Here is a 23,419-nt window from a genome sequence, read left to right on the forward strand (position 1 = left end):
TTCTGCTACATTCTTTTCATTGAGACAGTAACACAGGGCCCATAAGCTCAAGTGGAGTAGAAATCAGTTCCACAGATGGCAAGTTTCTGAGTGAGCACGTGAGATCAAAAATATGTTTTGCCACCATTTTTGGAAAATAAAGTCTACCTCAAAAGAGTAAAATAAAATAATTTACATTTAGAAAAATAAATGCTCAACACATGTCAGTTCCCTGTCTCAAGCAAAATACACATTTCTCTTCTATCCTCATTCAAAATATTGCCTTAACATGAGGAATATTCATGCCCTTTAAAGATACCTTGGATTGAATGTAAAAATCTCATAAGTTTATGTGTGTGTGTGTGTATATAAATATATATTTAATGTGATGAGAACCCATCAAATTCTTAAAGTATCAGTGACCAAGAAAAATGTGATTAAGTACTATTGCTATGGTCTGTATCATAAAACAGACTATTTTTAAAAAATATTTTTAGAAAAGCGACCTATTTCCTGTAACGATGCAATTTTACAAATGTTTCCTTCAGAGAAATTAGCAGAAGGAAAAAAGAGTATCAATACAAAAAAGTTAAACTTTATATCTTTTTTATAATCCAATCGATATGGATTATATATTCTTAAGCAAACACATATTGTCTCTTTGCTCTATGATGCCATTAAATAAACTCTTTCAACTGAAACCCAAATCAATTTGCAGTAATTCAGTATTCTTGTTTTACTAGAATGGATATCAAAGAAGGTACATTATGATAGTACTGAAAGCCACTGGGGACTATGTCAACCTGTCCTTAGAGTTGTTCTTTTTCAAATTTCAAAAACAGGCTCTGGTTCCATGAATCTACCTTCAAAAGACTTCAAGATAGATTTTTGTGAGTCATGATTCAGAGGTGACCAAGCAATGAAACAAACACTTTTCCCCTTCTAAACCAATCTTAACCACTGTAATGCCCATTATCTACTGTTTCTGTAGTAACAAAGAGTGGGAAATGGAAGAATGTACACAACCAGAAATGCGAAGAATAAAAAGTAATAGTAAAAAAGTGGAGCATTAGTGCCATATTTGGAAGTGTGTCAGTCACCTCTCACTCCAACCCCCACCATTCCAGAGGAGAAAACAGTGTTAACTGTCACAAATAAGATAGACCTGTCAAAAGTATATACAATTACCTACATCCATTTAGAATAATAATCAATGGTTTTGTTCTAGAGTTCTGTAAAAATTGCAAATTTCATAGAGCACACTAAAGATCGAAGTAATTTAGGTGCCATACAAAATATTATGTTCAAGCTATGCCTACAATGAAACTGAACATTGCAGGGACGATTTTGGAGATGTTTGCACTGCTTACAAGTATTCCATCCCACGAAAGTTACTATCATTCACCATCTGCCACCATCTGTCTATACCAACCCCTCAATATGAACAAATGATTGTGAAGCTCTTCTGATCTTTTTCTCATTCTCTTTTTCCCAGTCATTCTTAATGTTATTAACACATTTCAATGAATTGAACATGTCCAGAATTTTATTTTAGGTACTTATTTGGTTGCACTAGACTTGATTGAGTCTCAAAACACCTGGTCCATAGAATAAGCCAGTTTTTTGATAAATAATTGGAAAAACAAATATAATACCTTAAAAACTTTTTAAATAAAAACTGAGACTACTGTTTCCATCCATGACAGACTATCAGTACTATAATTGCCCTCCTGCCATAAATAGCTAAAATTCTGAAATAAATGACAGATGTGCAATATAATAAGTGTGAAACATATATGTGAAATATACATGGAACATATATATATATATATATATATCAGACATACAACCATAGGAAGCACAGGATTATAATTCCAAAAACAAGGGAAATACATGAATCAAGCCCACCATTGCTCAGAATCTTCCCCTGGAGGTACCTCCTAGTGGATTGTGAGGTGAAAGGTGGAACCAAGTTAAGCATGGAAGTCTTACTGAGTTGAGGAGACAGAGACTGGAGTTTGAGAAGGCTAAGATAACTCATATTTACAGAACAGGAGGGAGTTTTGCAATGATATAGCTTCAAAAATCTGCACTGAGGTAACCTTGAGTATTTTTCTAAATGCTTAGTAGTGCTACTTAGGTGAATCTTCATGAAACGAGGCAAAGAACAATTATTGAGAAGTGGCAAACTGGACAATTCTCAGAACTTGCACAGGACTGGGAGATGTTTGAGTACTGAACAGGCAGAGTATAGAAAACTTATTGAAACGTGGGATATTCAGTTGAAGTCCCAGGGAGGTCACACCTTTGTAATATGTTTAAATTAGTTTTAGAGTTAGGCTACTCTAGACCTACCCTAATCAAAGTTAAAAAAAAAACAAAACACAAGACTTGAGATGATAAAACTATTCTTCAAGACCCTTAACTACCTTCTAAATGAAACTTCAACTCTCCAGAAAGGATGACAATAAAATCCAGACACTCAATGAGGTAATCTTACAATGTCTAGCATCTAATAAAAAATTTCTAGACGTGTGAAGAAGAATGAAAATATGATCTGTAAACAAGAGAAAAAGCAATTAAAAGAAACTGACCCAGAGGAACACACAAGACTTTAAAACAGCTACCATAAATATGCTCAAGGACTAAAAGCACACATGAAAATAATGAGAAAAGAAATGGTATAAAAAATCCAAATGACACTTCTAGATTAAAAAAAAAAAAGTGGAATAAAAACAAAGAAAACCACACCTAGGCCGATCATAATCAGATTGCTGAAAACCTTTGAAAAGGGAAAATCTTAGGAGAGCAAAGAAAGGGTACAATGCAAGCAAAGCCAGAAAAAATTACCACTGACCTTAACAGAAACAGTTGAAGCTAGAAGAATATAAAACAACACCTTTAAAGTGTTGGCCAAGAAAAAAAAACAAAACCAGGGGGGAAAAAACGAAAAACCCATCCAGTGAAAATATTCTTCAAAAATGAACGGTATTTTCAGATTAACAAAAGTTGAGAAAAATTCAGTGCTACATAAGGCATAAAAAAAAAATCTTCTAACTGAAGAACATAATATCAAATTAAATAGATAGATAGATAGATAGATAGATAGATAGATAGATAATACACAAAGAAATGAAGAGCACTGTTTATAGTAAAGATAATGGTAAAATAGTCCTCATTTAAAATGTTTAAATTAATTATTTAAAATATAATTGATAGTCTAAGGCAAAAAATTAAATCAACATATTGTGAAATTATATACAAAAGTGAATTATATGACAACAAAAGCACAAAGGATAGGAAAAAGAAATTAAAAATATATTTTGTCAAATTCTTACATCATATGTAAACTGATGTGACAGTATTTGAAGGTAGATTATTATTATTTAAAGATGCATATTGTAAACCCTAGAACAATCCCTAAAAAAAGAGATATAGCTAACATGTTATAGAGAAAATAAATTAGAATACTAAAAATACTATATTAATCCAAAATAAGATTAAGAAGAAAAAAAGCAAAAAGAAAAAAACAGATAAAACAAATAAAAAAATTGCAAGGTAATAAATTAAAATCACACCTATCAATAATTACATTAAATATTAATGGTCTACACACTTTAATTTTTAAAAGTTAGAGGTCGTCAAACTGGATAAAAATATAAGACTCAACTATATGTAAATATGCATTCTACAAGAAACCCACTTTAAATATAAAGACTCATATGTTCAAATAAAAGGATGCAAATATATATATATATATATATATATATATATATATATATATATATATATACACATATATATAAAACAAGAAATATAAATTACAAAAAAACTGCAGTGCCTATATTATATTATACAAAAAAGATTTCAGAATAAGAATATTATCAGACATAAAAAAGACATCTCATAATAATAAAGGTATCCATTACGAAAAAGATATAAAATCTAAATGTGCATGCACCCAAAAGCAGTTTTAAAATACATAAACAAAAAACTGACAGTGAAAGAAGAAACCAACAAATCCATAATTACCTTCCTCTCAGTAATGATGGAACAGAGAAATAAGATGAAAAGACTTGAAAATGATATCCAGCTACTTACTTTATTTACATTTAAAGGACACTATACACAAAAACTGCAGAATACATATTCTTTTTAAGGGCACATAGAATACTCACTCACCAAAATAAACCATATTCTGTGCCATAAAACAAATTTCAATAAATTGAAGATAGAAACCATTTGGAGTATGGACAATTAAGGACAAAACTCAGTTTTTATTGAAAACTAGATTTGGGCTCAGAAGATGATTCCAGTAACGTGGACAACATGTTATGTGCAAAGAGGAAATACTGCCAACTTCTGGGAAAATGTTCTTTTTTCTGTGGAATTTATTGGTCAAAGTATATAGAATTTGTTCATCCCTATTTGATAAGCAGACAGAAGGAGAATGGGATTTACTGCCATCCCTACACTATTCTTTTATGATTTCAAGCCATTGTATTTGTTATTAAGAACAATTGTTAGTGTTATCTGAAAGGGAGAAAACATACAGGAGTGGAACTGAATTAAAGCAGTAGTGGCATAAACATAGAGGAGCGATAAATATACTAAGTAGAAACAATACAAGTAGGTTGTTGAGTGGACCAAGAGGGATCATAGGCAAGAGTATAGGTTTATCATGAAGAAAATGAGTTCATTTTGACAAAATCTTTGTGTCTAGAATATAAAAGAACTCTCACAATTCAATAATAAGAAAGTAAACAATCAATAAAGAACAGGCAAAATATTTTAACATATCTCTCATTATATGAGTTGATATTCACAGGGAAAGAAGCTAAATATCATTAGTCATCACAAAAGTGCAATGTTAAAATAACAATGAAATATTACTGCATTCCCACTAGAAAGGCTAAAATGAAAAAATCTGGAATAACTATTACTCTCATACATTGATAGTGAGAGTGTAGAATGGTACAAATACTTCGGAAAATAGTTTCCACTTACCATTTGACGCAGAGATTATACTCCTAAGTTATTTACTCAAGAGAAATGAAAACATATAACCACAGAAAGACTTATATATGAATATTCATAGCAGATTTATTCATAATAGCTCCAAACTGGAAAAATTTAAGTGTTCAAAAGGTGAATAGAAAAACAAATTGTGACATGTTAATACAATAGAATTGTACTCAGCAATACAAAAGAACAAACTGCAGACACATCTAACAACATGAATGAATCTCAAAAACATTAGCTAAGCAAAAGAAATCAGACACAAAAAAGTGCATTTTGACATTTGAGTCTGAAGTAACTATGGCATATCCAAGTGGATACATCAGAAAGCAACTGGAAATGAGGACTGGATCTTAGAAAAGAAATCTCGAACAAATATGTAGATTTGTTAAAGACAAAAGAGTAGATGAAATCACTAAGAAGGAAGGTTTAGGATGAAGAGAGTCAAAGCCAGAATACTGAGTAAATATCAGCATTTTAGGGACACACAGAGAAAGGAAAATAGGTGAAGGACACTGAAAAAGAGAAGAGGAAGGAAGAGGAGTACCAGAAGAAAGTGATAGTTTAGAAAATAAGAACAATAATTCTGGGAGAGGATATTCTATGTCAAAAATCCTAGAGGGACAAAGAAAGAAAAGGGCAAAGTGTTCTTTGCACTAGGCTGTATCATCCGTGAGCGTAGAGAAGACAGTTTTAGAGGAGCAATGAGAGCAAAAGTCTATTGCAGTGGATCGAGGAAAGAATGGGTAGAGAGTAGATGAGGACAGAGAAATGTACCCTAATTCTACAAAAGTTCGTTTCAGAAAGAAAAGAAGAAATAAAGAGCCAAGTCTGTGTAGGTCTGAAATTCATCTTCCTACCTGCTTATAAATTTGGATGAGGACAGAGAAGTATACCCTAATTCTACAAAAGTTTGTTTCAGAAAGGAAGGAAGAAATAAAGAGCCAAGTCTGTGTACTTCTGAAATTCATCTTCCTACCTGCTTATAAATTTGGAGTATTTAATAAGTACTTTGCAGCAAATGGATTCTCAGTAAGAAGTTCATGATATCCCCATGTATTTCTGGTAAAAAAAAAAAAAAAAAAAGGCTGACTTAGAGAAAAGTGAATTTCATGAACGAGTTCATGTATTATGTAAAAGCAAAGATCCAGATTACTGTATATTTGCAGAATTGAAATGTGTTTTGCAAAGTCTTGCTTTTGCTTTGTGCAGAAAACTAAGCTATATTTCTCTGTTCTTGTGCACTTATATCTCATGCGATTGTGTCACCTTGTGTTTCTCCATTTAAAAAGAAAAGGCAAACTCAGCAGTTCCTTTTTCTTAAAATGCTTCAGTAACCAGCAGTTGCCACATTAAAAGCTTTAGCTGGAAGATTGTAAAAATAATCTAATGCTTCTTAGCAAGTAACTACTTTTGAACCAATTCTCCTTTCAGGGATGCAGTGAGGTCAGATCAAATGGCCAACGAAGGACAGGCCGAGAGAAAAGTAAAAGCCAGTTGACATTCAAAGGGCAAAAGTACATTGTGTTTGGAATGTTTTGTGTAAATGTTAAACAGCGCCCACATTTAACCACCTGCTTCTTGTTTGGTAAGAGTTCAAATGAACAATTTCAAGCACAACTGAGTAACACTCAAAAGAAAATCAAGTGTAATTTCCTAAGTTGCTGAAGCAAGAGTTCTTTTATGAAATCACCATTAGTATTTCTAAACCGAATTTGATTATATTTGAAATTCATTGTACACAGTTGAGTGTCACCTGGAAATTTCTTCATGTGGAGACGAAATTACAAGGTAGAACTTTATTAAATGATTTTTTTTTCTCTGTGCATGTGTGTGTTTTAAAAATCCCTGGGTCATATCTTTAATAATTTTTGACTTATTTTTTCTCTTTCTTGTAAATATATTTTGCTTTGCTTTTGAGAAACATGAAAAAGGGAGAAAAGCACCATATAAAGACACCGAATCACCCCAATTGTATAGCTCATCTTGAACTTCTTCACCTGTCTGCTATCTCTAAATATTCACCAATTAGGGAAGAAACGTAATGGTGGAATCTTCAGGTGTCTTTGATAAATTTCCTAAGGTTACTCTTTAACTGCCTTTATTAAATACCAAATTCACATCATTGCTGCTTTAAAATCTTCAGTCTCCCTCAAAGGCAGATCAACGTTACATGTTGTAATCTGGATCTCTTAAAAACCTTCCATTATAGTTCTGTAGGTTACTCACTGCCAAGAGCATTCCTGCTTTGTTACAGACCTTTTTCCTATCGTGGACTTCTTCTCTGTCTATAACATTTATACAAATCTTTCCCATTCTACAGCATCAACTCATTAATTTTCTTGAATTTTCCAACAACTCATACCCCATTTCTATGTCTTTGTTATCACTTAATATCTGTACTCCTACTCAGCCTTAATAATTTTTCCTTATGACATGTCTTGCTTCTAAGGTTAGACAGCTATTCCTGTGCATGTTGTCTTCCTAAATAGATTATCTTCTTAAATAAATGCAGGAGGCTACTGTTTTCTTAGCGCCTGCAATGACTGCTACACAATGCACTTAGCAACAATGTTTGATAAAGATTTGTTGGTTAATATTTAAGGGGAAAAGATTTTTTTTAACCTATTTTAACTATAGAAGTGATTGTAATTACATTTTCGGTAAATATAGCATTAACCAAGAAAAAAAACAAAAACCTCTCTATAGAAAATATTTCTCATTAAATAGATTTAAGAAAGCATACACTGTTTTAATAACTATCCTTAACCATACATGTGTATATTTCCTCTAAAGGTCAATCAACATTTCTTAAAATTTTCACTTTAGAACATTCCATAAAGCAGCCTGAATTTTGTGATTTCCCCCAATCTCTAGGAACCTATCCTAAGGGAAACAGAATTTCAATTTCAAGTTCACTCATTAGATAAATTGTGTGATCAATGGGAATATTCACTAACTTTTGCACACATTAGTGTTTAAAAAATCAAAATGCTGAAAAGTTATTACAAAATTACAACTTCAAAAAAAACCCCACTATTACTAGTGTTGCTGAAACTACATCATTTATAGTTTTTACAATCTAGATCGACATAAGTATTTTGCCTTTTTCTACAACTCCAAGAAGAAGCTGTCCTGTGGGGAGTCATGTGGGAGACCCTGCTCGCTGCGCCATTTGTCATGCAGGGTGCCAGGCGGGGTCTCCAGTCCCACTCCCCATATAAGAACGCAGGACATGGTGAGTCCAAAAAGGAACACCCATGGAGCCATAAGTTAGGGAGTCATAACGCTATACTCTAGCTGGCGGCTGGGTTGGAGACACAGGAACCAGGAGCCACACTGTCCGCAACCCTCACTGCTCCACTTGCAGGCTCAGCCACCATCTTCTTGCTAGCCCCCATTTCCTGCTAGCGTAGCCACGGCAGTTATATTAATGGCTAATGGTTCACTGGTTACAGCTGATGGCCATCCAATCACAGTTGATGGCCATTTACTTTTCACGTGAGGCCAAGAGCCTGGAAACTGAACTCCTGGCTCTGTCCCCACAAAGCTAGTGACGAAGCCAGATGAGAACCTGACTTCATGATTGTTGGGCAAGAATACTGGTTTGTGAACCTGATTAGTAACCATTTGATGCAAAATAATGAGAACACACTAACAAAACTGTCCCCCAAATCAAAAAAAAAAAAAAAGAAAAAGAACTTAACCCATACCTAAAGTACAACCCACACAGTGTTCAGCCTCTGTTATGCTAAGTCCTAGAAAAGAAAAATCATCATTGTAGGGTTTGAAATATTAATGACACAACCTATTTTTCTCATAATGTCATTGTGGAACAGCCACTATGAATTTGGCTAAACTAGTCTTGATTGGCTTTACAACTATCCCTTAAGGTTTACTACCTTTTAGAGGGGAGGGTGGAGGGTATGAGTTCCACAGAGTATTTTTCATTGTGCAAAAGAATGTGTCACTCCTAATGTTTTAAAACTATATCTTCAAACTTAAGTAAAATTGTCACTAATTCTAGTGCTCAAAGATTTAGTCACTGTGATACTGTGTACTATACGATATATGATATAATGCCAGTTAATCAGAATGCTATAAAGAAAAATAAAACAGGCTAAATGGATAGTAAATGACAAAGGGTGCTGCTCTAGAAAGGGTGGCAAGAAGGTCCATTTGGCGTTATGGTATTCTATCAAAGACCCAAACCATATAAATACCCAAAGGAAGAACATTCCAGGAATAGAGCAAATGTTTAGCAAGGTCAATGCTAGCAAGAGGCAGGAGTCTGAAGAACAATTGGAGCTGGAGGTGGGGGATATCGGAAATGAAGGCAGAGAGGTCATCAGGTTCCATATGTCGAGGTTGCTTGTAAACCACGTTAGTGGTTAGGAATTTAAGTGTGAAAGAAGCTAGTTTAGGCTTGAAAGCAAGCCAACCCAGTGGTCTTTGAATAAATGCTTAAATAAGTGCAAAGAACGGTTATTCCGCAGGAAAAACAATCGAAGATTCCTGTCCTACGTGTTGTGTAGGGAAATGGCTAAAGAAGCAAATGTCTCTTTCAGGAAGGAGAGAAGCAAAATTCCAGTACCCACTGAGGCTAGCATTTAAATTTCCAAAACCCCTTCCATACAGTGCATACAAATATAAATTTTAAAATAACAGAATATAATTGTATAGAAACCAAACTGTAACACATTTCTTTTTATTTAAAATAGAACTCTATATGCATCACAGAAACAAGTGCAAGGAGTGCTTAATTTATTATCTTTGCCACTTTACAAAACAATACATTTTCAGAAAATGCATACATAAAAATATAACATTTAGGCAGATAAGTATTTACATCTGGAGGCAGCTGAAATTTATCCTATATTATAAAAGCTTTAAAATAAATACTTTTATAACTTGCTGTTGGTAAAGTTAAACATTTTGGAATGAAGGCTATCACTGAGTTCTTACTAACTTTAAAACACTATTATTTCTAAACAAAATAAGTATATATATGTATACATATACATATATATATATAAGTACATATAAGTACATATACATATATATAAGTATAAAATTCATACTTCCACAGACTAGAAATAAAATATCTGAATATCATTCATTGCAACTACTGAAATTGCCATCTGCATATTTTTATACAATTTATTGTCCAATTCTCATTTTAAAACATAATTTATTTCTTTATATTCCTTATATACATTCATTTGGACCTGTCTGTTGAAATGTAACTCCTTTTTACATACTTAAGAATATCAGCCAGCTTACAATAAGTCTTCACTGTAGTGATTCTTTCACAGTAGTTCAAGAGTTCAAGGCATGTTTTGCAATGTCAAAATGCAATGGTTTTGACATTTGTAATATGTTCTTAGGTATAAGAAAAGTCACACTACCAAAAGAAAAGTATAATTAGTATTAGTACTTTGAAAGTCAATCCAAAATTCCTTTTTTTGAGATCTGAATCTAATTTTCTGTTTTTAGGACATTTTAAAACCTGAAACACAGATTAAATTTGAATAATTTGCTCCAGTCTAGGATCAGAAGAATATAAGAACTTGACACTAGTCATTGTGGAAATGAACTAGACTTTAATATTTTGGCTCAATACCCTTACTTAAAGAGAGAAAAAGAGTTGGATTTTTTAAAAATAGTTAATTACTTGCATTTAGCCAATTTGAGGAAATGGAGACATTGGAAATCTCCTTCTATATGTGCATTAGTTAGAACTTAAGTATGTACTTGCCTCTTTACAGGCAAAGTCAACGAATATGTTTGCACATGGACTGAAATCTCAATGGAGATATCAAAATTAGGGTCCATGTATCTTGGTGCAAACTGTCTTAGTTGAAAATTTTAATCAACAGGATCAACATATAATACCTTTTGCTCTCTTGGGAATGCTAAGATGAAAAGCTAACGTATTTGTTTTTCTAGGTTGTCTATTCAACTTACAGATGTCAAGAACCATTTTGAAATTTTAATTCTCATTTTTTGAAGACATACAGGCAGGGCCCTTTTCTGAAGATATGTAAGCACATAAGGTGCTTTTCTGTAATATATAAAAGTATTTCTGAGTTGAGAAGCCAATTGCAGGTTGGATTTCAGCCCCTACCTGCCCCTCAGCTGAGAGTATTTGTGCAGAACACACATGCCCAGCTGGATCTGGTGACACTCAGTTTAAGACTAATTTCATAATACATTCAGACTCTTAACGGCTATGTTAACATTCAGGTTCATGTAGCCCATGGTAACTATCTCACAGTTAAAATTGTTAGATCTGAAGAGAAAAACTTCTTGTAGTATAACATTTACCAATAATAAGGAAATGTAGTCATATCTAAAAATATTAAAATCTAGGATAAGATAGAGCTCATAGTCTCCTACATTTACTAAATCTGCAACTGAATTAAGAAGGATCCTGGCAGTTTTTAATAGCGGGATATTAAAATGTGGATTATTACCGAATTTCAACATAATATTATATTCAAATCATATGGCATAATGGCTTAATTTTAAAAGATGGCCAAAGAAAAACAAAGCAATAGTATGACACATAGCAGAAATAAATGTAATCACATTATGGGACATATGTTTCACATTCTTTGTACAAGTCACCATCTCTTAAGCGGACTTTAGCATTAAGGTAAATGTAGACATTCCTCACGTTAGCTGGAAGCTAGAATACTATAACTAGACTGTTAGTCTTTTTAAAATTTAAAAGAAAGTCTTTGCTATTAACAAATACCCTCATCATTGTGTCAAATGAAAAATTACTGGAAAGAGCATGAAATGAAACTTCTCATATATGGGTCTGGCAAATTAAAATCTTATTAAGTTCAGTGTGTGGCAATCTGACAGGGGCCAGAACACAAGAAGAAGAGGAATTACATAGTGATTACAATTGATGAAATCCAGAAAAGTGTACTAAAACAATGAATGCCAAACATAAACTAAAGAGAAGCTAAGAAAAGAAAGAAGTAAGACACTAGGTATGGTCACAGAGTCAATTACCATTTCATCTTTCACTCCCATTCCAATGCATAAAGAGAAAAAAACAATCCTTACACAAAGGAGGGAAAAAGAGTTATGAAGCATCTCTTAGCATTACTTGCACTAAGAAATTCCATGTTCTCACAATTTCTGATTTTATTCAGCACTCCAGTGGTTGCCCATCTAGCTGTTTAAAGCTCTTCCTTAGCTTATTTTACTTTTTTTCTCACTGACCTCACCATGAGTGAGCAAATGACTATAGCAGAAATAAAAAGAGTGGGATTTAAACATCATCATTAAATGGCACATTATGTAGTGTACATTCAAGGTAGGTTTAGATGCATGCTAATTGTTTTTTAATTAGTAAATGTTGGATATGGTAGGGCACCATGGTGGGTGTCCCCATAGGATTCTCATATCCGTTCTGCTAATAATTACCTAACATTCAATCTCTGATCCTTGGTTTCTTTATCTATAAAGTATGAGAATTGAATTATAAAATCTCTTACATCCTTTACAATTCCCAAATTCCGGTTTTGGTTTTTGTTTGTGACACATCTGAAATAATTTAGACTACCAAGGGATGCCCTTTCATTAGAAGGTTAAGTACTAGAATAGTTAAGTTAAACAATTGCGAGTTGTTTTTTGGGTTTTGTTTTTTCTCTAATTAGGGACAAAAGATAATTTTGGAAGACAGTGAGGGAAAAGGAGGTAAGAAAAATAATGAAAACTAAAAGAAAAGCTAGAGGGAAAAAGAATGTCAAATATCTGCAAATTTGTATTGAAATGTTTCGAAAAACTGCCTATATTATAAAAATTCTTAATATTAACACTTTTTAAAAAAATTTATAATCCAACTAACATTTTTTTCTATTTAGAAGAAACTCTCAGGAGCCAAAGAATTACTGTCTTCATTAAATGGTGCATAAAGTCTATGTAGATATTAGTTTATGGAGGGAGCTAATTAATACAAAGCATTGTCAAACATAGAAGTAGTATGTTTCACAAAAGAAAAGATATTTAGAATATCTTTAAAAAACACCAATGACACCATTTTAACATACTAGTTCTCAAACATTTCCAAGTAACTTAAAATGCTGTGTTTGAAAATTTATTTAACGAAAAGATTATTGAAGACATCAACTGCCATCAGCTGTACTAATTTGCTACTGCTACTTTCTTAATGGGAAATAAAATGTCCATGTTTTAAATAAATGTATTTAAACTAAATACATTTCCATATTTATTTTAAATAATTAATCAAAAACTATTCCCTGACACACGATTTTGCATTGAACTTTGCATAATGGCAAACCTGGGCTCCCTGCTTTCAGATGATCTGCTAGTAGGCTCCCTGGTCCTTTTGCATAAACTCTAAGATAGCCCTGAGATTTCTCTGCCCAATAAGTCACATGGTGGCACCATTCCAGCATAGTAGAAGTAGTTCACTTTTGTTTTGTTTAATATTTCTACTAAAGTAGAAGTACTAAAAGTAATAAATTATTATGGAATTTGTAACCTAATGAATCTCTTGTAGATTTTCATTTTCAAATAAAAGCTGATTTTGACATCTTCAGCCAATGCAGTCAAGTTACTATTTTCATACAATTGTGGAAATTTAAAATGCAAAGTTAATTGAAAGTGTAAAGATGAAAAAGCAAGTGCTACGCCTAAAATAGTGCACAACACAGTCATGTTTCACTTAACTTTCAAGTCAGAACATAAATTAAGAACTCTAGATGTAACATGGCAAATATTTTAGGCATAGGAGAAAGCACAAAACAGAATCTACCAATCACACATTTAAACACATAGCTTACAAGGCAACAGTTCATGCTGAAATATTGACAACAAATAATGTTTCCCTTATTTTAAGGAAGTGAGCTGAATATACGTGTACCATCAATACTTTATACAGTACTGATATTTCTTAAATAGCATTTTCCCAAGCTTTATATTATATCCAAAGCCAAAGTATTTGAGAGAAGCAAAGAACACTGACACTTTGAGCCTAAGAAGAGTATTTCTTGTTTTCAACACAATTCAAAAGTAATATTACACAAGACTCCATCAAAAACAAATAATCTGAAGTTTGACAGCATAGGTATATACAGTAAATTTGCCTTAATGTTCTAAAATTATCCTATTTTTGTAAGTGAGCATTTACTTTTTATGATCATGTTGATTGTTAAGGAAAAATTAGATCTTTTAACTTTTTGTAATCGTTTTTGTTAATCTACTCTCTTTCTTAAAAAATGTACTTGGTAATTGAAATATAAGACTATTCAGTTAGGAATTATAGTTAACCAACACAAAACAAGAAAAATATCTCCAAATGTACAGATTTCTCTAGAGTGAAAATTGAACCAATAAAAATATAAAATTATATTTGGTCATGTTCTAAATTATAAAACATAATGACAAGGAAAATAATGTTAAAACATTCTCTTAAAAATTAAATAAATATATTCACCCACAATAAGTGAATAAAACAGGAAATATTACTCTTGTTTATTTGAAACTATAGTACAACCATAGTAAATAAATAATTTCATTCTCATAAATACAGAAACAATCTTTGAGAAATCAAGGTAATAAGCACAAGCAAGATTAGCTCCTTCATAAACTCTTTTTAAAATCCTTCCCATATGCACTTTTTAAAACTGACTACATAATTTAGATTATCTGGAATAGCAAATAAAAATACTTTCTAAATGTATTGCAAGTTGAAAGTAATTTTGGAAACCCACTGTCATATAGAACGCAAAAATCCTACTTTGTATTATTTGTCAATTTACTCTTTTCCCCCACACACCCACATCCCTGTTTCTATTCCCAAATTAGACCTTAAAATTCCTGTGGATAGAGCTTATCCATCTTTTAATTTCCCTATTGGGCCCAATATTGTGGCAAGGAATATATGGGATGATCCATATTATTTAATGAATGGATAACTTCATGAATGAGACTAAAATTTATATATAAACCACAGTTGTCATACTTTTGCCTTTGATATCTCATTCTAGTCAAATGAAGATGGGTTCAGTAACATAATTCCACAGCAAAAATGAGTATAAGCACTAATTGAGCTCTACATGAAAATATATAGGTATACACTTCAGAACACTGTTACCTAAGTTACATATTGCAGAACCTAAAATGTGGGATAGTAAAAGGTTTCCCCTGTTCTTAATAAAAGGGTTCCATGGTCAAATAATTTGCGAAATTCAACCTAAAGAAATTCATGTAACATTTTTTGGGAGGCAGGGGGAAGAAATTTATTTAAAACGTCAATGCACATACCAAGTTGTGCTATAATGCATTAAAATTGCTTCAGTATAATGTTTGTGGTCCATCCATATCTAATCTATACATACGAAATGTGACATTATTATAAAGTTCATGTAACATTTCTTTACTGCTAGACTCCTCAAAGAACATGACACACTAATGTGCAGTATCACCTCAGAATCTATCAAAGAACATTTTTGGTCTTGGACCATCTCAGAAGAGTGTTCTAAAGGACAGAGTTTAGGAAACAGTATTTTAGAGCAATAAAAGACACCATGTTAAACTCCTTCATCAAAGCAGAATTATAGATTTGAAGGAAATATTTAATGTTCCATGTATTAGTCACAATTCATCATTTCTGTCTCCACAGGAAGTAGAATAAAGACAAAATTATCATGAGCCTTCTTCTGTGCCCACTCACTCATTTTGGAAGGGTAGGGAAATATCTGTTTACAATTACTGATACCATGTGTAGAATTTGGTTGTTATACTTCATTTAAGCGTTTTCTTAATTTTTAAAAAACATATCTCCTAGTTTCCTCTCTTTTTCTGTTCTTTTCTTTTTAAAAGTAGCAGAGACCTCTAAAATGCATCTTAAAGACTACTTCTGACATGGGATCTTTATGCTTGATTAATCTCTGAAAGTATTCAGAAATCATTAATACATATCTAAATAAGGTGAATACGAAGTTTTTATAAGAAAAACATCAATGAATATTGTCCTAAGAGTTCATGCAGGTCAATTATGATTCTGCAGAAATAACTCAATTTGTCTTGTCTTATTAAACCACAAATACCATCATAAAAAATATTATTTCTACACAGGGAGAAAAGTACTATAGGAATTAAGTTGCGGTAGGAAGCCTGCTAACCCCACAGTGTGGATCTTCACAAGATGTGGACATAGAGGCAGCTCTACCACTAGCAGTGTGACTTTGGGACACTTCTCAGTGACTCAAGATATCAGGTATCCCATTTGTAAATGAGAGGAAGTAACAATTTTAGTGGCTTTCAAACTGTTGGCCTGAGATGCTGCAATGGTGATGGATTATGAAGAGTAGGGGAGAGTGGCGGGGGACCAAGTAAGTGGGACTCTCACTTCTATCTTCCAACAGAGCAGCTCTACTTTTGCATGTCTTATATATTAAAGTTTGAATCAATATATAATTTTTTTAAAGGTCCTGTCTAATTAAAAAACTAGAGAATACCATAGATTGCATCATCTAAGGTGTGTTTAGCTATAACATACTCTAGTTCACATTTTTAATGAATATGTTTTCATCTCACCTTTCAATACACTTTTCCCCATTCATTCATGTGCTCTTGATTCAAGTAAAATAAAACTTTAATGACTTTTGAAATTTTTATATAGCTTATTTTACACTTTTGCAATATCTTTTTTATTAAATAGATGAGTTGATGTGTTGCCTTTCAAAATAAAATTAAAGACAGCATGAAAATTGGATGAAGCCAACTCCCGTCCATGCTTACTTTTAGAGTTATTTTTTCATGCTGCCTTTGGTCACTTAAATACTGTACTGCATTATTTTTGAGGTAGAACAACAACAACAAAAAAAGGCAAAAACATTCACATAAAGAGGGAAAATGAGAAACAAAGCTGTGAGAGATTGCTTTTTAACATGATTATCATCATCAGGCTTTGCAGTCTTCTTTGACACAAAGTTGAGAAATAGTCTTCTTAATACGAAGGGCGGTTAGGCGGGCAGCCCCATTTGCATACCAACACTCCCGCATTATTCTCCCCATGACCCGGAGTGCCTTTAAGAGAGAAAAATATCAAAGACTTTACTCACACAAAGCACAGTACAAGAGAAGCAAAACTACAAAGCAAGGAATTGATGCTAAGTTCTGATGAAGAAATAGTGAATTTACAACAATATGAGGAAGAGATTAGCGCCAAATCCCTTCAAAAATTCTGTCAAAATATACACATCTACCTATAGTCTAACTTTTAATTGAAAGTTCAATCTATTGATTTCTGGGAATATGGTAGAATGGCTATCATTTAAAATACTCTAAGAAGGGACATGAAGACAAAAAGGGAAATAGGATGGGTTAGAATTTCACCATATATTGATCTGGATGGTAAGTACATACATGTATACATTTTTTTTTAATTCATCAAATGCACAAGATTTGTGCATTTTACCATATATAAGTTATGTCACAATAAAATAATGATGTAAATATAAATATCAAAAATTCTGAATTAAAAAATCAGTATAAGGTAAATATTCAAAGGGGAAGACAATGAGAATGCATGAATCCAGAAAGATATAACAAATCACTAAAGCAAGTGGCTGCTCTGGTGGCATCTGCTGATCTCACAATCCAGAATATCAGAAGTGATGGACCACATGTGAAAGACAGGAAGCACAGCCTGAAGCTCAGAAAAGGTATCAGATCAAGATGTTTGCAAAGTTCTGAGTGTAAGGATGAATCAGCTTTAGAAGAAATTTGCAAAGAAAATTGTCTAAATCTTAGCTCTTGGTTAAAAGAGAGAGAGAGAGAGAGAGAGAGAGAGAGAGAGAGAGAGAGAGAGAGAGAGAAAATCAAGCCCAAGTCTTAAAAGCCTGAATTCATAATGAAAATTCACAAGCACATAAGGATATTGACTCAATTGAAACAACAAACAGTAAAATCAGACACTTCAAAACATGAGACGCTAAAACTAAATGATATAAAATAGAAAATAAATATATAAAGTACATTTTCAAAAAGCAAAGAGGAAATTCAAACTATAAAGTAAAAAACAAAAGTATATTTTGAAAAAGTATCAATAAAACTTCTTGACATAAAAAATACAATCATTAAAATAAAAAACTAAATGGATAAGTTAAATGACAGATTTGCTACATCTGAAGACAGAATTAATCAACTGGAAGATAAATGTTAAAGATGCCACATAAAAACACAAATATGGAAAATAGGGGAGAATAAGAAACAAGCAAAGTAAAATGAAAGGTCTAACAGGCAGCCAAAGAGTTCTCTAAAAATGAGCAATAGAGAAAATGAGAGGATATGTTATTTGAAGAGATATGGTCAGAGTTTTCCAGAATTGAGGAAATTCACAAATCCTTAGAATTGGAAAGTCCAAAAATTCCAAGCACGATTAATCAAGAGACATGTACATCAAATGCATCACAGAGAAACTACAGAATACTAAAGACAGAGACGTTTTCAAAAATAGGAAGAAAATATAAATAAAATTTTTAGTAGTTACAAAAAGATTGATTAACTTTTTAGTAGAAACAAAAATAAGCTGACTTCTCAATAGCAATGATAGAAGCCAGAAGGCAATGGAATAATGCCTTTAATAACTGTGAACCTCAATTTTTATGCCTAGATAAGCTAGTTGTTCAAGATCGAGGGCAAAATAAAGACATTTTCAGACACCCAAACACTGAAAGAACTTACAAGCACTAAACGCTCACTAAAAAAAAAAATATTTAAATAAAATACAGTTAAAGGATGCACATCATGAAGTCAGAAAATGATCTTAGAAGGAAGCTCTGAGAGTTAAGAATGAATGTTGAACACAGAAAATATAAATACATTCATACGAAGTGTGATCAACAATACAGTGAATGTTTAAGTAAAAAAATTATTACAGTAAAAGACACATTGCCATTATCCCCCTCAAAATTCTCTCCCTCGCTTCGAACATATTTCTCTCAACATTCTTACCACTTTCTGAAGCAGTGTTTGAAGTCCTCTTTCGTGAGTGTTTTCACTTGTACTGTCGTGGCTGCCTCGATGTCCTGAATCATTTTGACTTTGGGGAAGAGCCAGAAGTCGCATGGTACAGATCCGGTGAAAAAGGTGGATGAGGACACACCATAATGTTTTTATTTGACAGAAATTGCCATATACCAAAAGTGATGTGTGACACAGAGCATTGTCATAATGGGGGATAATTTATGGCACACTTTAAAACACACCTTCTCTCAACTGTAGTTCACACCCAGCTAACTGCACCGAACAAGTTGAAACTTGTCACACACTGTTACTAAGGTTCCTTGTACCGTTTCCTGTATTGAAGATCCCTGCGTTTGCATTGGATGGCACTTGGCAGCAACATTTACCATATTTTGTAATCACAATGGAAAGATGCCATGTCACACATCGCTTCTGGTACAGCAATTTCTGTCAAATAAAAACACTATGGTGTGTCCTCATCCACCTTATTCACCGGATCTGGCACCATGCAACTTCTGGCTCTTACCCAGGGTCAAAATGACCATGAAAGGTAAACGTTTTGAATCCTTTCAGAACATGGAAGCAGCCACAACAGAGCGACTAAAGACACTCATGAAAGAGGACTTCCAGAACTGCTTCAGAAAGTGGCAAGAATGATGGGATAAGTGTGTTCAAAGAAAGGGGGAGTATTTTGAGGGGGATTAATGGAAATGTGTCTTTTACTATAATAAATTTTTTAAATTTAAACATTCATCATATTTTGTATATAAATAGCAGCATTATTTTACAAAATTAAAAATAACAGATATGACAATAAACAGCACAGTGGAAAAAGAAAGTGTGCTATGTCCATACAATGGAATACTACACAGGTATGAAAATAATAAACAGATTATAGGTATACACATATAAGACAAAATTAAAAAATTAAGAATATCTACAGAGAGTTTTGATATAAGTTTTACAAATACACAAAAGTAAGCAATGCATTTTTTAATATATATGGCAAAATTCTAAAGAAAAGCATGACAATAATAAATAATTGTAACAGTACATCTGAGAGGGGAAAGGAATATTCAAAACACTGGAAATGTCTCATTTTTTAAACTTGGTAGTAAATTCACTGCCTTTCATTTTATTATTATACTTTAAACTTTTCATATGTCATTTACTCCTTCGGATGCATGAAATTATTAATATTAGAAAAAAATAATTTAATTTCAATTTGGTTGTAAATGCCTCAAACTCTGCTTTAAAATTAAGTACAGGAAACCCCCGTATAACATGGCATCCTAGAACATGGTTTCACTCTAACACAGTTTGAGAATTAGAGAAATCCCCAAACAACATGGAGTGTAATAAGAGCTTTTAAGAGCAAAAGATATATCTCATTTGAAATTAGGAAAATCTTCGAATAACATGGAACATAAAAAACGCATTTAAGAGCAAAATATATGTCATTTGAAATTTTTCATTCAAGCATGGATGTCGTATCAGATTTGACTGCAGAATTTTAAAATTTATTAGAATTTTAAACCCATTTTGTTCATGGAGCATTAAGTTCAGAGGATAAAGATATCTTGTCAAAAAGAAAACACCCTCCGTTAATGGTGTTTAGTAGTGATGATGAAGAAAACTTTTCTTAATACGTATTAATATGTTACAGTTTTGGTGAAAATTGCTTCAATAAAAATATTTCTCGTAATTATAAAAATATAATAGTATGTTTTTTTAATTTTTGGAATCTACCCCTTTTTTTGTACTAGTTCTTTGTTTTGTATAACACAGATTCTCATAACACAGCATTTTTTAGGAACCTAACAACTGTGTTATGTGGGGGTTACCTGTATTTAGATACACAAAATAGAAATACTAAGATATAAATCTTGCCTTAAATAGGAAAAGAGTTGAATGAAACATGAAGGAGGGGAAAAGATGAGAGGGAAAATAAGCAACTATATAAAATAATCTCTAGTCCAAACACAAAACTTAAAAAAGACTGCAAGAATTACATTCAAATATGGCAGAAGATACACAGTAATAACTAGGATGGTGGAGATTAAAGCATTAAAATAGTTCTGTAATTCGTTAGATGGTTTACAGTCTTCCCTCCACCTTGTCTCCTTTCTTCTTGTGGGAGCTAAAAAAGTCTATCTTCATGTAAGGCAGAACAAGCATTGCTAACCGTCTATTGTGTGTCTACTATATGATGGTTAATACATGTGTTGTTGGGGTGAGGACATAAACAATAAAGGTCCCTGCCAGAAAAGGAAGCTTTTCTGATGAGAGAGAATAAGGTCAAACTTCAGCAGGGTTTGGGATTAGGAATAATTTATAGAATAGAAGGATGGCTGAAACTGTAATACTCTGTGTAGCATAGATATTGAATACGCTCCGATATGCCTCTTCTCCCCACAGTTCCCAGCCCTGGTAGTTAGATGAGACCACGTGACTTGTTCGGGTCTATGAACGATGAGTGAAAACAATATGATTCATTTCAAGCCAAAGCATTAAAGAGCCAGTGTGTGACCCTCCAGTTCCTTTCTTCTCCTCACATAGACACCTAAACACTATGTGTTGAGATAGCAGCACATAGTCCCCACCTTTAGGAGGCTTTGTATTGCAAGAAATAAAATCGTACTGTGTAAAGTCACTGGGATGTTAGGGTTTGTCACTGACACATAACTCAGATTATATATACATACAGCTAAAGGGAATAAAATCAAAGACATACACCTACATGTGTGGAATGAATTGGATGCCTAGATTAAAAGAGAAGAATGATATGGTCTCTGAAAATCTTCCCTGACAGGAAAAATACACATAAGAACATAGCCTTACTTCACAGCTTTGCCACTGGTTTGGGATACTTGGTCGAAACTTCTGGTCACAAACAACTTTTCTCATTTCCTCTATTGAGGGATCTGAAGGCACCATGTCATAATAAGGCAACTGGTACTCCTCAACAATTCCTATAAGAAATTTGCATTATAAATTTCCCAATGCAAATAATGAAGATGCGTATTTCAAAATAACACCAATTAGGCACAAGTGGAACCATGGAAAACTGTGAAGTCATATTTATTAAATTTATGTATCACTATAATACCAAGGATATACATCTAAAGCATTCAGTTGAATAGTTATTGAATAGTTATAAGTTTATAAAATTTTATATTACGAAAGCTTATATAATATTGATAATTACATAAATGTTACATAAAACAAAATTATATGTAATTATTTTATATAACATAATATTATATGATTATGTATTACATATAATTTACATATAAATAATTACATACACTATAACTTATATTATGAAAATTATGTAAATTTTGATTTACATAAAATGCCATTGTGAAATTCAAAAGTAATACCTAATTGCAAAATTTATGGCTCTGTGAATGAAGTACATTTCTCCATTAAATAACCTTTAAAAACAAAATTGCTTTCTCTTTTTGAAAATTGTTAGCTAATCTTTCAAAAGCTGAGATTCTTATGTTTGGATTTTGTACCTATTGCACCTGCAAATTTTCCAAAGAAGCCGCCAAAGTATTTGAAAATGGGTGGTTCAACATGAAGATTAATATTTTAAAGAGTCTTAAATACAAAGACAAAGAATTGACCTTATTTATGAGAATATTACTAAAATTCAAGAATTTTCTGATAAAATCATTTGAATTAACTACAGTCCTTTTAATTCACAATATTTAAGATGTGCCATAATATTAGAAAATTAACTTTCAATCATGTTAACTAAATTACTATTTCAACATTTGCAGAAAATTTGACAAAATCCCAAAAGCAAATCTAGACAAATATCAATATAAAAATTTAAAGATAATAATAAATATGTTTGAATCTTACTATTTACCAAGAATTGTCCTAGGCCCTTTACATGTTTTCACTAATCATTCCGCAAAACCACTGGCTAAAAAAGGTACCATATTACCCTTATTTTACAAAATGAAGAAACTGAGACACACAAAAAAATGCTGTGAATTTGCTCACGGTCACACAGCTAGTAGGGGTCAGATGTGGAACTCAATCCCAGGCTCAGGGATTCCAGTGCCCATGTTCTACACCACTATAATTCTACTGCTTTTATGAAGAGTTTTATCTTCCAGAATGCTTTATTATCTCATCTATAACTAAAAGGGGAAAAGTCCGTTTTCTCATTCAAATATAAGTTTACCTTGTAAGTTTTTCATTTAAAAAAATGAGACTGATGTAAGGCAAAATGACATCTACACAAAATATAAAAACTGACAGTGGTTTAATAATGACAGCTTTCTCACTGAATATTTACCATGAGCGTGCTGCACTAAAAACTTCACATGAATTCATTGAGTTAATCCATTAACACCTCAAAAACGAAGGGGTCAGTTTTATTATTTCT

The 23,419-nt window shown here is 32.5% G+C and overlaps 1 protein-coding gene across 3 annotated transcripts in view; it reads right to left on the minus strand.

Moving 5' to 3' along the window:
- Nucleotides 1-13,680: 13,680 nt before the first annotated feature.
- Nucleotides 13,681-23,419, minus strand: part of ACVR1C (activin A receptor type 1C) — an 81,985-nt gene continuing 72,246 nt past the window's right edge. For 2 of the 3 annotated variants that reach the window (XM_081051700.1, XM_081051699.1), the window contains exons 8-9: nt 21,856-21,986; nt 14,494-17,073 (exon numbers count right to left, since the gene is read on the minus strand). In XM_081051700.1, the coding sequence (XP_080907826.1) occupies nt 16,948-17,073; nt 21,856-21,986 (257 nt within the window). In that variant the 3' untranslated portion in view covers nt 14,494-16,947. Of the gene's footprint in view, nt 17,074-21,855; nt 21,987-23,419 lie in introns of all 3 variants that reach the window. The other variant, XM_081051698.1, reaches the window with a different exon arrangement.

Source organism: Rhinolophus hipposideros (genome assembly GCF_964194185.1).
Source record: "Rhinolophus hipposideros genome assembly, chromosome: 6".
Classification (NCBI taxonomy): domain Eukaryota; kingdom Metazoa; phylum Chordata; class Mammalia; order Chiroptera; family Rhinolophidae; genus Rhinolophus; species Rhinolophus hipposideros.